We start from the raw sequence: 14,385 nt of genomic DNA, 5'->3' as shown, positions 1-14,385 counted from the left end.
AAAATCTGAAATCTAAAATCTAAAATCTAAAATCTAAAGTCTATAAGATCTCAACTACATTATACATATATATTTCCCTTACCCATGATGTGCCAATCCCGAATCTGATATGGAGTTTGTCATCTGCGGACCTGGTGGCGGTGGTAAAAATAGCGGACAACCACCACCTCCATCGCCACCACCTTCATCACGAAAAGCAGCCATGCGTCGCATGTTAGCACGCTTGTTCTGCACATCGACTTCATTAGCTTCCTCTATCATCCGATCCAGCTTTTCAATAGCTTTCGTTTGCTTGGCGGCGAGGAATGCTTTACGTGCTGCTTTCGACATGGGTAATGGTGCCGAGTTAGAGCGAATCGGTGGCGAACTGGGTGATAGTGATTCTCGTGACGAGGTACGACTGCTGCCGAATGATATGTTGTTGTTTGTAATCTTAGGTTTTGCAGTCGATGTTGTCGGCATCGTAACTGCGGTGGCTTTTGGTATGATCGGTACCGGTATAGAGGCAACAGTGGAGTTTGAAACACTGGAGGGCTGTGGCTTTTGCTGCTTCAATTGCTCTCTTGCCGGTTGTTGTGGTGGTTGTTGTTGTTGTGACACAGGTGGTGGTGGTGGCGAAACAACTGGTTCTTGTGGTATGGTTAGGCTACGTGAAAATGTGATTTTTCTAATTAGAAAGAGAAATTATTCAGTGGAGTATAAACAAAAGAAAATAAAAAGCTTATACATACATAATTACGCATAATAGAATGGAGTTCTTACATTGTATGCTTAAACACAACTTCGAACTTCGGTTATTCACAACATGCTCTTCATTAATGTCAATATAGCATAAGGTCTGAGCTTTACGACGACATTGACATTGAAAATATAGCGGAGACGCTGGGTAGCGCATATGTCCGAACGGACTAAATCACTCGAGCTTTGAAAGTGTGTCTACGCCAATATAGAAGAAAAAGATCCTGGCATCTAAACATATATTCGGATTTAAATGTGTCCATGTATGACACTAACTACTTTGAAACCCATCTATCTATCCCCGAAACACCCCGTTCTTTTAACCTCCCGTTAGGGAACTTCCCTCTAACTAGAATCTACTTAATCATTAATGCTAGAACGCTCGAGCTCATAATATGAATTTTTAACATGTTTTTAGCCACGGTTAGTCTTTTAAAGGATTAGTCAACGAAACATTTAAGATTCAATTACTTTAACGCATTTTCGATGACATACCACGCTTTGATTTCGGCTTAAAATCAATTTCCACACGATTGAAATGCTCCCCTTGTGACTACACCTACCTAGCCTTTGATTTTTCCAACGACGCTGATGATGTGGTCGGTGCCACTTTGCAGGTGACAGTCTCCCGTGGGGGTGCTGTCGACGGTGGGGTGATCTGATCCATAGCAGCCAGTTCTTCAGGTGTAAACTGATCTGGATTATTGAGACGTGGTTTGGACGGTGCGCTACCTATGCGAAATGTAGGTGCTGGACTATAGGGACACACGGCTGAAGAGGTGGCACTATTAACCAACGAACTACGTGAGTATTGCAGGTCTTCTAAAAATTCTTCGGTATCCAATATGAGCGAACCGAAAATGTCGCTGGGTGAACGCATAAAAACATGACCCATCGAATTGGAGCGCGATTCACGACCACATTCATTGCTTCCAAATGAGTTGCGTACAGGTGAATTAGCTATGCTGCGACGCGCTATATCAGTGAAGGTTACGGGCGAGTAAATACGTCCGCGCTCTTTACCAGCGCTACCATGTGATGGTGAGCTCGTACTTGCTGCGCTCGCTGCATCCATTGAATTGATCATGGCACTCGTGGCATTAGCCAATTGCATACGTTCCACTGAACCTATAACCGGTTGAGCAGCAGCTGGCATAATAGCCTTCAATGTCTGCGAAACACTCAAACGACGATCGGATGTAGAGGCTGCTGTAGACGGAATTGAGGTCGCAGTAGTTACTGTCGGTGCTGTAAATGTTGAAATCGGGTGGAAAAGTTCAGGTGGCAATTGTAATGATTTGCGATTTTCACGCTCTTCCAACCAATATGTTTTCATAGGACCCTTTCCTTTGACATCGATTTCACCACGTTCCGTTAACTTGTAACAAGGGCTAAGAAATTGTTTGGCCGGCTCGGAAACGTGAACTTTCATCGCAGAGCCTGTCGATTCCATACGTGATGCTGTATTCACCGAATCACCAAAAAGACAATATCGCGGCATTTTTAAGCCGACAATACCGGCAACAACCGCTCCGGAATGCACACCCACACGTATGCGCAAATGTTGGCCCGTCGACGGATCTTTTAGATCTGTGATGGCATCCACCATGTCTAAGGCCATATCACAAACTTTATCCGCATGATTTACGGATTTCTCTGGCGCACCCGACACAACCATGTAGGCATCACCAATTGTTTCCACCTTGTACACATTATTTCGCTCGGTAAGCGTATCAAATATAGAATACATAGCATTTAACATTGACACCACTTCCATGGGTGTTATGCGACTGCAGATTTCGGTGAAAGTGACAACGTCAGCGAAAAGTATAGACACACAGTCGAACATCTGTAAAATAAGAAATGTTGGAGACATTGTATTAGACCCTGATTCTGAGCATGGCTTCTTAAACTTCGTGACCATTACCTCACACGTATCAATGGGATTCTCCCCGCGTCTTAAACGATCCGCAACCTGTTTGGGTATCATCTGATAAAGTAACTCATCTGTACGCCGCATTTCTTCATCCAATTTGCGCATAGACTCCTCCAGTTTCTTTGACTTTTGTTGTTCCTGATCGAGCGCTAATTTGAGTTCGACTGATTGCTGTGTGCCAGCCAACATGAGATCTCTGAAGAATGCATATATAGATTAATAAAGCAATAACTGTAATAATATTTTTTTATCGTACCTGCTGAAGTCGTGCATTGACAAATCGTTAATATAAAGACCAGTTGTAATCAGTGAATTGAGATCAGGCATAACAGGCGTACCCAGAAACATGATCATACGCCAATTTTCCATGTAGACCATTTGACCTGTAGTCAAGAAAATTGACATTTTATATAACTTAGGTGAGATATCTAAAGAAAAGAACATGGAAAGTGGAGTGGAGCTGTTTAAGCCGAAAAACTCAGAACTCAGACGTGGATTTGGAATTAGTATACGACATGACGTTGGATAATACCAGAACAACAGTAAGAATTGGGAAGCACCTCTCAATTGAAATTAAAGTAAAGTCCTTTCTCGACAAATTAAAACCAAACTCTACAAGTCGCTCATTATTTACGTCTTGATTTATGATGCAGAAACTTTGACGATGTCAATATCCGATGAGATGGAACTATGAGTTTTTGAGAGGAAGGTTTTGCTGACGATTTTTGGTCCTTTGAACAACGCCGAATATCGCAGGCGATGGAACCATAAGCTGTACGATCTATACGACGACATAGTTATAGTCCAGCGAATCAAAAGACAGCGGTTACGCTGACTAGGTCAGGTTGTTCGAATAGATGAAAGCACACCAGCTGTGAAAGTGTTCGATGCAGTACCCGCTGGTAGAAAGAAGGGAAGAGGAAGACCTCTACTCCGTTGGAAAGACCAGGTGGAGAACGGTATAAATACGAAAATTGTTTACTGCGACGAATATAGGAAATGTTAAGGGTCAATCAAGGGATTCGACTATTTTCCTTTATTTAACAGACAATTAACATCGGGTCAGTTTCATTTCCAGGACAAGGACTTTCGACTTCTTTATAGATTATATATATTATATATTGTACTCAGTAAACCTTCGATAAACTTGAAAATTAAATCTTTTAAGTACTACATGAGGACACGATGTGTTGTATAGCCTGTGAGATCGGCATATATGTTATTACTACAGTATACTCTCGAAAAGTAAATCGATTGGTATTTTTGGTAATTTACTTTTTCGAATAATTTACTTTTCCAAATATATACATAAATTATCTGTTTTTATAATATTAAATGCATTTTTAAACTTAAAAAATTCTTTCATTTATTTGCTTCAATAAAACATATGGATTTACATGAAAAACATATTTATATTTACATACACACATATGTATTTACTATGAAGAGAAAAAATCTTGAATATTCTTTTGTTTTTTTTTTCTTTTGCAATATATTTTCTGACCATTTTTGTACGACAATTCAAAAAGTCTGACACCTGATTTGCATCGTTTTCATTTTAAAATCAGTGGATCAAGTAGGAGAGTTTATTTACTAAAAAGACCCGATAAACAAGAGAGTAAGTGTTTTTGCAACATCGTAAAAAACGCTGCTTGCTTCGTTTCGAATTTTTTATCATACTCTCTGAAAATTAAATAAAAAAATTTACTTTTTCGAGGTGCATGTGTAATCTTAAAGGTGATTAACTTTTCCGCTATTATTTATTTTCTACGAATTTACTTTTCGAGAGTATACTGTATTACAACGGCGGTCCTGTATTTAAATGAAGGGAGCTCACATTTGAAACCTCAAGTTCCGTTACTCCAAACAAACTATCCTTCTATAAAAATATTTTTCTGCTTAATTAGTGTCTTTACCTTTTAAACGCAGCGTCTTCTCTGGTTCGGAACCATCATCGTGTAGCAGTAGCTCGGTGGAAGGTTGAATATCGACGCGATCGGTAACAGGTTCTACCGTGACCAATTCAAAGATGTTATTTGTTCTATTTAAAATCTAAATATATGAGAGAAAATATTAATCAATTACGCTTTGTATAGATAGTACTAATCGAAAACTGAATAGGATGAGACAAGTCAGTTTGTAATTATCACACTATTTCCAAGCCAATTTTAACTTTTCCTTCAACTGTCTGTCTGTAATTAATTGAATAGCGCACATTGACATCAAATATACTCACAGTTTGGAATTTGAAGGCAATTAATGGACGCACCAGATCAAACCAGGCGGTAATTTTTTGCCCCAACAGGTCGGGTAGTATGACCATTAGAGAATTGCCAATGCTGCGCACCACCATATCGGCACTGCAGGTCACCAATAAAATTGAAGCCGCGGCAAATAAGAGGGAAGAGTATAAAAAGAGAAGAAAATATCATCGAATACAGTCGTCTGCATCAGCATTACCCGGGCAACAGCTGCATTCAATGCGTTTGGCCCAGTTAACGTGCCAGCGATCGAATGCACTGCTGCGCCACATAATTAAAATCTCCACGCAAGTGCCGTTGCTATAATCAAATGACAGGCAGTTGGTATTTACTGCCTTGCAGCCATAAAGTAGGCAAGCCAACAATTGACAATGGCACAGCACTTCTTCAGTGTAGATGCAAGTATATATAGGAGTACATATGCATGTATATATGTATAAATTTATGTACTTACCCGAATACAATGCAAAATGGAAATATCTCGAAGAGCACATGTGCACTGATGGGCAAATGCTTCTCCTCCCGCGTCATCGCCAGCGATGCAAGTGTGAATGCACGATTATCAAATGTCAATTGAAATGTTACGTGTACGGTATCGAAGAGTATCTCCTCGCGTACCAATTCGATATGCATCTCTTTGTGGTAGAAATGTCGCGCCACTTCACGTATCTGGCCCATTGTGTAGTAGACGAAGCCGCGCCGCTTGGAGCGGTAGTGCAATGTGAGGCCTTGCCGCGTCTCATTTTCACAAATAAATGATGGCGCTCGCATACGTGGATATGAGAATTTTAAATATTCATGTAGATTATCGAGACCGTTAAGAAAGTCACGCATATGCCGACCCAGCACAGAGAGTACGCGATCGTAACCATATTGTCCGACAAAACCGACAAAATACACACCCATTTGATCCATGAATTCGTGCTCGGAAACGCCGAGTACCTGAAAGCATTAATAAATAGTATATTTAAGTATAGGAACCGCATGAGTCACATCCTATATGAGATACAGAACATGAGAAAGCTGTCAACGCAATGAGTGCCGCGTTTCTTCGTTTTCGACAAAACGTGGGATCGCCATGTGATAAAACCTGCTGTTTCAGCCAGGAAAGGTGAGTATCAAAATCTTTTGAATTTCATAAAGTGTGATCTACATTGACTATCTGAAGTAGAACAAAACAAGCACATGGCTCTACTATGATGAGTTATCGGGTCAATATAATTTCGAATTGCAGAAAACACAGTTTCATTTGATGAAGAAAAAGTGTTCTTCCACCACAACATTACACTAACTCACACCCCCGAATTCGTCATAAGCAAATCATAGATTTCAGGTATAAACTGTTTCCTCATCCTGGGTATTCTCCAGATTTGGCCTTACTCACTTCCTTGACTTTGCAGACTCCCTCATAACTTATTATTCCGAAGTTGGTGCACCACATAGTCAAGTTTATCAAGTTAAAAGTTAAAAGTAGACAGTGTTGAGACTAAGTATTTTTTTCGACAACTCATTTCTATAGTTCTAAATTTCACAAAAACCAATTTTTAGACCCTTTTTTGATTTACTGAATAAAAGATCAATCAATATTTTTACGCTTAAGATTTTTTACATGATCTAAAAATGACTGAATAAGCCAATTCAGCAGTTTAAGCAGTTTAAACTACTTCCTGATTTATAAAAATAGCATGAATTTATAGGGAAATGTCGCCTTGCGCAACATACATAACACAATTATCATCTACTTCGATTTCTTGTTATTTTCAGCAGCAATATTATTTTTTCACACTGCTTACCTGTTGCGCCTTCTTCGCCAATTTGTTCAGCATATTCTCCGGGTAGACTTGATGTACGCTGAATGATGGCGAGTCGATACCAGCCTGTCGTCGTATGTCTTCCCATTTCTCTTCGCCGTACACTGATTTAATATACTCGGAGAGATTCTCCAATAGTAAACCATACATTTTCAACGGTAGTTGCTTGAAGTCAAGCGCTCGGCGGACGGTGGGAAGTTGCTGTGATGGAATTGATTAAGTTGTTATCTGTATAACTATGTGAGTGAGTGTATGTATGCGTACTTTATATTACTGCAGTAGCGGCTTGTATGTAAATATATTTATTTACTGATGACTATCGCCATTAATTAAATTGCCATCTTCCATTTTTGATACTTCAAAGCCATTTTCGTGCAGTGCTGAAAGACAAATAAACAAAATGAAAATGATGAATAAGTACGGTAATATAAAATAAGGTTGTCTACAAATCGCAACGCGGACTTTGTTGTCAATCAATTTATCATTTTCGCTGACGGGTGTAAAATAAAGCGATGTGGTATGTTTATATAATTGTGAAGTGTGTATATATTGGTATATACTATATGTATGGAATTTGAGAATATGATTAATAACTTGGATTGAAATTGATTATTTAATACTGAGTAATACTCTGGTGGTTTAAGAAAAAGGGTTGTAACTTGTTTTCATTCTTAGAAAAAGGCTTTCTAACAGAAACACGTATTTACATGTATAAGTAATTATGTATTTCCGATTTAAATTTGGTTTGAAATTCATGTTTTCAACGAAATTGTTTTACATACATATATATTATGATAAACCCATTATCAACTGCCCCCCCAAAAGTCGGGTATATAGAACTGGACCAAATTTGAATCATCATTTCGACAGAATTTGTAATAATTAATGTTACTAAAATGCACACTTGTTGTTCAAATTCATGATTTTAAAAGAGTTATGAGCGTTAAGTAAGAGCTCATTAGCGCTATTATGAACTGGAGACTACAGTGAATGAAATCTGTAAAGTTTGAGGAATACTATATTGTCTTATAGCGGACTTAGGTGAGGTTAGGTTAGGTTATGGGAATCTCACTTGAACAGATTCGACTGTCCTTTGTGATACTCGAATACTTCTGACGGATCTCTAATGCCCTTATGATGCGACAAAGCGCTTGGACTCTATTATAAAGTTCTTAACTCCGCTAATGTCGAATCCAGTCACTCCACTGGGTTCGCCGAACATCTGCCTACCGAAGTGCTTAAGCCTAAGTCTGGCGAATGCTGGACATTGAAGGCGTAAGTGTTTGAATGAATCCTCTTCGCCTTCCTCCAAACAGCTTTGGCAACTAGCGTCTGACTTGATTCCAAGCCTCACGGCGTGTGTGCCTATTGATCAATAACCAGCAAGCACACCAATGATTGCCGCGAGATGCTAGGCGACAACAGCTGGAAGAACCGTTTTCGAACCACTGGAGGCCAGAAAGGCCTCGTTACTGCACAGGAGCTCACTCGAAGTCAATGAATCCAGCGCCGATCCACACGCGCCAATGTTGTTAGGGTACCCTCCCTTGCAAGCTGATCCGCTTTGCAGTTGACAGCGATTCCGCGGTGGGCGTGTACTCGCACAAGTCGGATTACAAAGTAGTTCGAAGCTATTGATAACGATGATAGACACTCCCTCACTATTTCAGAGCGTACTGTGATCGAATTCAAGGACAGTATTGCCGCTCTGCTATCGGATGCCTCTCTGAAGGATGCCACACTTCGATGCAGTATGTCTACCTTAATGGCTGTCACCTCTGCCTGAAAGACGCTGCAATGGTCCAGAAGCTTGAAAACTGCAGTTAATTGAGAGCTTCCGACAGAAGACTTAGTTCTTAACAAAATTGTATGTACTTAAATACTAGTAAAACTTATCTTTCTTCATGAGTAGATCAGGTGAATGTAATGTCGGAACAATATATATAATAATAATATATTTTAATACCGCAATGTATTCACAAGACGATATTTTAGAAATCTACAATTTTTTTGTGATTTCAGAAATTTTATAATTATTTGTTTTAGCATAAGTCCACAAACCAAATATTCTCGAAAACATCACTAACCTTCCCACAGATCGAGCTTTTTAAGTCGCAATATTTACTATTTCCTCTTGAATTTGTGTTAATTCTTTAAGCTTTTCACATCATTATTTACACAATTTTTCCAATCCTTTATGCTTTTGTTTATCTTTATGTTTATGTAAATTTATTTTTTTTTAATTATTATAGCTTTTAAATATTTTATTTTTGTACCACTGATTTTTTTAAACCGTCTTTATGTGAATGTCAACCCTAACTAAAACGGCTTATTTGCCCAGAACTTATTGCAAGCTAAAGTATATACTAGAATAAGTAAAAATCGAACTTTATTTTTTTATTTTTTAATTCAAAATCGTATCGTAAGTGATTTAAGAAAAATCAACATTTGATCTGTGAGAATAATTCAAATCGCACATAATAATTAAAGTATCAGTAGTGAGACGATTAATGATTTCATTTGTGGCAGTTAATGGGTGAGACATTTTGGACATTAGCAATTGTGGTATCAATTTAAAAGCGCTTAAGTTAACATAACTAATCGATTTTTATATACAATAAGTATATCAAATATATTTCAAAGGGTGAATTCTGCTGAAAAATTATAAATTAATCGTTCGAGTGCGTTGGAGTAAAAAACTATTGCCTAAAATGTAGATCTTATTAACCTATAACTTCAGGTGGATTCAAATATATTATAGAAATCATTTAATAATGGTTGAACTATAACTTTTCTAGTATCCAGCTACCTAATATACTCAGTCTCTACAGCTAATTTTATACCGAAAATCCGAAAAAAAGATGTATGTCTTCCTATAATTGTTGTCTGGTAATAAATATGGGTACAATCGATTTGGTACTTACTCTAGCCCCCAAAAACCTACTATCGATAAAATCTCAATACAATTGGATGAAATATATTTTCCCTTTCTTTAGGTCCGATATAGTGATTTTCAACCTAATTGATTAATTTAACAAATTTTTCTCTTATATAAAAACACTTACTGAGCTTATGCTCGCTATTAGTTTCATCACCTTTCAAAAAGTGTCATATTGCCACTTTGCACTTTTCCATAGATTAATGATAATCTATCGCGGTGCAATACAATTTTCTTCAATCTTACTCAATCGCTTGATTTAATTAAACCATTACTGCTGCTGCTGACAAAGGTGTCAGTTGCTATATCGCGTTCCGCTGCTGTCGCGCAGAGCGCCAATAGCAGCAAGGCAACTGGATGAGCAGCCATTTATATGTCAACAGGAATGATTCGTTATGTAAATATTGAATTGTTTGCGCTTCTACGTGAGTTACGCGCTCCAAAATGGTGTGCAGACGTTAATGAATTATTTTCCAATATGACATTCAACAAAAAGGCAAGGCAACAGTGGGAGTGACTTTACAGGAACAGTGCGCTAATTACATTTTATATTGTTAAAGAGTTCGTATAAAGATATGTATAAATAGATAATTAAATGCACTTCTTCATGTAAGAGTAACCGATATCCATCATATCAGTATATGTTACGTATACGCCATGTATAACGGCAGCATAATAATGCTGTGTAACGTATACGCCACGTATAATTTTTTTATGCCAGCAAATATGAAAGTACAGGCACCATAATGTTAATAACACAAATAATTCAGTTACGCCAACTATTAACACAAATCAAGGTCAATTGATACATTTGTGCGCACTTATATACATATATTTATATATATTTAATGCAATATAGTTATTTGAAGGCCATAAGAATGTTTATAGCAATTTCTTAAAGGCATATACCGTCTTTAACTAAATAAACATCCACTAAAGTGCAATATAAATGTTGCTATTAAATCGCTTCTGTAGACAATTTAACTATTTACTCAGCCATTGGGCAGATAATTTCACATAAATCTGGGGGTTCAATAGCAATTGTTGTAGTCATTACATGTTAAATGCGTCACATAAAGTGAATTGTATATGTACAAGCGCTGGAGTTGGCATACATACCAATTCACAAAATTTGTGTATAATGAAAGTGTAATAATTGCTTTGTTGGTTCAAAGAGGTTGAAGAACTTTGCCTTTGTATTTTGGTAAATGTGATGGAAAGCAATCAAATGTTAGATAATTAGGAGATCATATGACGATGTTGGCATTCAATAAAGACAGTCAAAGTTTAAATTTATAAAAAAGTTATATATACCTATGTACATATAACAAATAAGGAAAGGCTAAGTTCGGGTGCAACCGAAAATTTTATACTCTCGCAATTTATTGATGTAATTTTATAAAGATAACATACAATTTGACCTATAAATTCGGCATTAAGTCCAATAGAATAAGGAAAATCCTCAAAAAATAGTATATAAGAGGTAATTCCTAAACCGATTTCACTCATTTTCACCACCAAGGTACACAATATCAAAAACTATGCGCTCATTTAATTTTGCTTTTAGTTTAGATATCTCACATATTAACCGATATATGCGGAATAAAGCTGATTGTTGAAAAACCTATAATTAGGTATTTGGAATCTAGGGGAAGTTATGACCCGATTTTAATAATTTTTGGTACAGAGACATACTATTAGAATATTATCTAATAATTACATTAAAATATCTGAGAGGTATATCTTTCGGTGAAAAATTACACCTAAGCATTGAGGTTCTCATGTTCGATATCCGGGGCCTTGAAAAGTTGTAGTCCGATTTTGGCATTTTTTTTTCATTGAATTTCATTGAAATTGGTCGAGTAGTTTCTGAGATATGGCTTTTGACCCATAAGTGGGCGACGCCACGTCCACTTTTGATTTTATTTTAACCTCTGTGCATCTCTCCTATGCCATTTCTTCTGTAAAATTTAATGTTTCTGATGTTTTCCGTTAGTGAATTAAAGCACTTTTAGTAATTTTCAACCTAACTTTTGTATGGGAGGTATACATGGTTCTTATCCGATTTTCTCCATTTTCAGACTGTATAAAAAAGAGGATAAATAAAAACTGTGTTTGTTGTCTTAGCACAATAATACAACACTTAAGTTGATGAAGTGTTGTTAGGGATCTTCACGAGAAATGAAATGAAGTGAGAAATATTCTTGATATTTAATTATCTTGATTTTAAATATTTACCTTTCCCCCTTCACATTTTGATATTCGTAAAGTATATCTCTTTATATGACATAAAAAGAACTGCCAATTTGTAAATAATTTTGTTTAAGTATTTTTTCGGGGCATGGCGTTGGTTTAGATGAGCAATTAAGGTTATAGATTTCTTTAAAATTAGACGATAATAAAAAGACGAAAAATTACGTTATTTTTTGAACACATCTTGTGTTCAATAAAGAGAAACCTTTTAAAGCTTTCAAAAATTACCAACTCCTCTTAGAATATATTTATACATATATAAATTGATGTAAATAAACTGATCTGATGAAAATGTGTGTGTAATTCGAAGACTCTATCCATACTATTAAATACAAAAGCATTCAGCAAAGTTCAATGACTCCAAGATATAAGACAAAAATTGTGTTGGTCTGTGTGTTTTTATTTTTAGCTTGGGTTAATTGAATTCTCAAATAATATTGCGATGCAGCTACATACAACCTTAGCATTAGTAATTCAATACTGTAAGTGTTTTCAATTAATTGACAACAGCTTTGAGCTAGAAAATGTTGCATACTCCAATAGCTAGTTGTGATTTGATGAGTTCTAGTAGGTCTTCTGAACTACGGCACTTATCTCTTGGTTTGTATAGCGAAGACTTCTTCCATGCGACAGTCCTTACAAAGCGAATTTGTGTTACTTTGTGTTCTTAAGTGACTTTAAAGAGTTAGGGATAGTCAGGATTTTCAAAAAATCATTTCTTTTTGAATTTTCGTTAAGTGTAATATCTTAAAAATAATCTCTGAAATTTTGAAGTTGATGCGATAATTATTTTTCGCGTTTTTCGGCAATTAACAAAGAGTGCTCGGGCACTCCAAAATGTTCCTGAGCATGTAGCTACATTTGAAATGCGTAGCACGAAAACCGCTCAGTAGATTTTAATAAAATTTCTACAGCTTTTAAAATACATAATAAACTCAGATCTGATCGAATTTAATTTCGATTTTTTACCAATTAACCGTTAATTTTTTCCCAGGATTATCTATTTGTAAAACTAATTTTTCTTATCCAATTGATTTTAGATGAATCTCCAAGGACTAATAATAGTCACAGGGTCAACATAAACAGCTATAACTTTGGAAATTATACTTTTTGTTTTAAATTTTCGTGACTTCAAGTGAAAACATTGTGTAATTATGCCATATGATTACTTTTGTAAAATAAAATGATATAATAACAAAAAAAATAACCGAAAATTTTCATTCTTTCGTGTCTCTGTCAACCCCTAGCCCTTTAAGGGGAAGAAATGCTTGCTTAAACATTTTACTTTTAATTCGGCAATTGGTTTCATTCTTTATCTTACGAATATATGAATATACGGTTCATTTATGGGCAAATTTTCTTCGCATATTATCGGAAACTTTAAGTGATCGATTTTGTTATCGGCGTTCTTGGAATTGTTTTCAAAACTAAAATGTACAGACTCTTTCAAGACTTAAATCAGTGTAAACTACTTAGAGAAAACGGAAAAGATCTCCAAACCTTTCTAAGTAAGTTTTTAAATTGTCTTACTTTCCACTCCAACCAAATTTTATCAATGTATACAACATATGTTATATATCATTTCTTATCCGCTGTCTGTTATTTATTTGTTGCAACATGTCTTTATATGCACGAAGAAGTGGGAAGCTGTCGCTAAATTATATGCCGGCCGGTTTGTATGTACACATGTACATAATAAAGCAACAATGTTAACAACATCTTCATACCGAAATGTGTTACAGCTGATGCGAAGAGCTTGTCAGCCACTTAATATGCCAAGCACAGAAGGGCTCAGTTAGAGCTGGCTTTATAGGCACAAAATAGCTACACTTGACCGCTGCGTTGCTTGCTTATCTGTTCACCGTTTTGATGTAAGCCCTTGTGTGGTTGTTAGGCACCTATTGCATTGAGCTTCTTAATAGAATTGTGCCTTTTTCGCTATATATTTGCTTTTTAAATCAATACAAGCGGATAGCGGAAAACACTTGGGTTTGATTATGTAACCAGTTTGCCGGAATTTACAAACTGATTTACGTTTCCGATTGTTGAAATTCAAGCCAGCAGAAGTAGTAGCTTAAATAAAATGAAGAATACAGTAATAAACAGACAGAGAGAGTGAGAGTATTGCAAACAAATACTTCCTGCCAACTAAATGAAAACATTGAATTCGCCTACCAAAGCCAAAGGCGCCAAATCGATGACCTTAAAATTTACCAACATTCACCAGTTTAAATAGCTTGCAAGTTGGTCTGGCATTCGACAATAACACCCACTCTACAACTGCAAACGGATATAGAGAGAAACTCGTATACTTAAGTATGTAGGCATTTTACTCATGGCGCAGCATATCACAGCCGCTGGCGTCAAGTGCCTGTGTGGCAAAGAGAAATATTTATTTTACAGCTAATAAATGAGTTGGGCAGCCGGGCGGCTGCAATATGTTTAAGA

General features: G+C 36.5%; 1 protein-coding gene across 2 annotated transcripts in view; it reads right to left on the bottom strand.

Moving 5' to 3' along the window:
- The window catches only part of LOC105216636 (soluble guanylate cyclase 88E), a 129,063-nt gene that overhangs the window by 3,316 nt on the left and 111,362 nt on the right, over positions 1 to 14,385 (bottom strand). The window contains exons 3-11 of one of the 2 annotated variants that reach the window (XM_054226172.1): positions 7,011 to 7,126; positions 6,729 to 6,947; positions 5,390 to 5,877; positions 4,911 to 5,034; positions 4,591 to 4,726; positions 2,931 to 3,057; positions 2,666 to 2,870; positions 1,302 to 2,587; positions 83 to 646 (exon numbers count right to left, since the gene is read on the bottom strand). In XM_054226172.1, coding sequence (XP_054082147.1) covers positions 83 to 646; positions 1,302 to 2,587; positions 2,666 to 2,870; positions 2,931 to 3,057; positions 4,591 to 4,726; positions 4,911 to 5,034; positions 5,390 to 5,877; positions 6,729 to 6,896 — 3,098 coding nt within the window. In that variant the 5' untranslated portion in view covers positions 6,897 to 6,947; positions 7,011 to 7,126. Of the gene's footprint in view, positions 1 to 82; positions 668 to 1,301; positions 2,588 to 2,665; positions 2,871 to 2,930; positions 3,058 to 4,590; positions 4,727 to 4,910; positions 5,035 to 5,389; positions 5,878 to 6,728; positions 6,948 to 7,010; positions 7,127 to 14,385 lie in introns of both variants that reach the window. The other variant, XM_054226171.1, reaches the window with a different exon arrangement.

This window comes from Zeugodacus cucurbitae, chromosome 2 (assembly GCF_028554725.1).
Source record: "Zeugodacus cucurbitae isolate PBARC_wt_2022May chromosome 2, idZeuCucr1.2, whole genome shotgun sequence".
Lineage (NCBI taxonomy): Eukaryota > Metazoa > Arthropoda > Insecta > Diptera > Tephritidae > Zeugodacus > Zeugodacus cucurbitae.
This window is presented reverse-complemented; position numbering and strand designations above follow the sequence as displayed.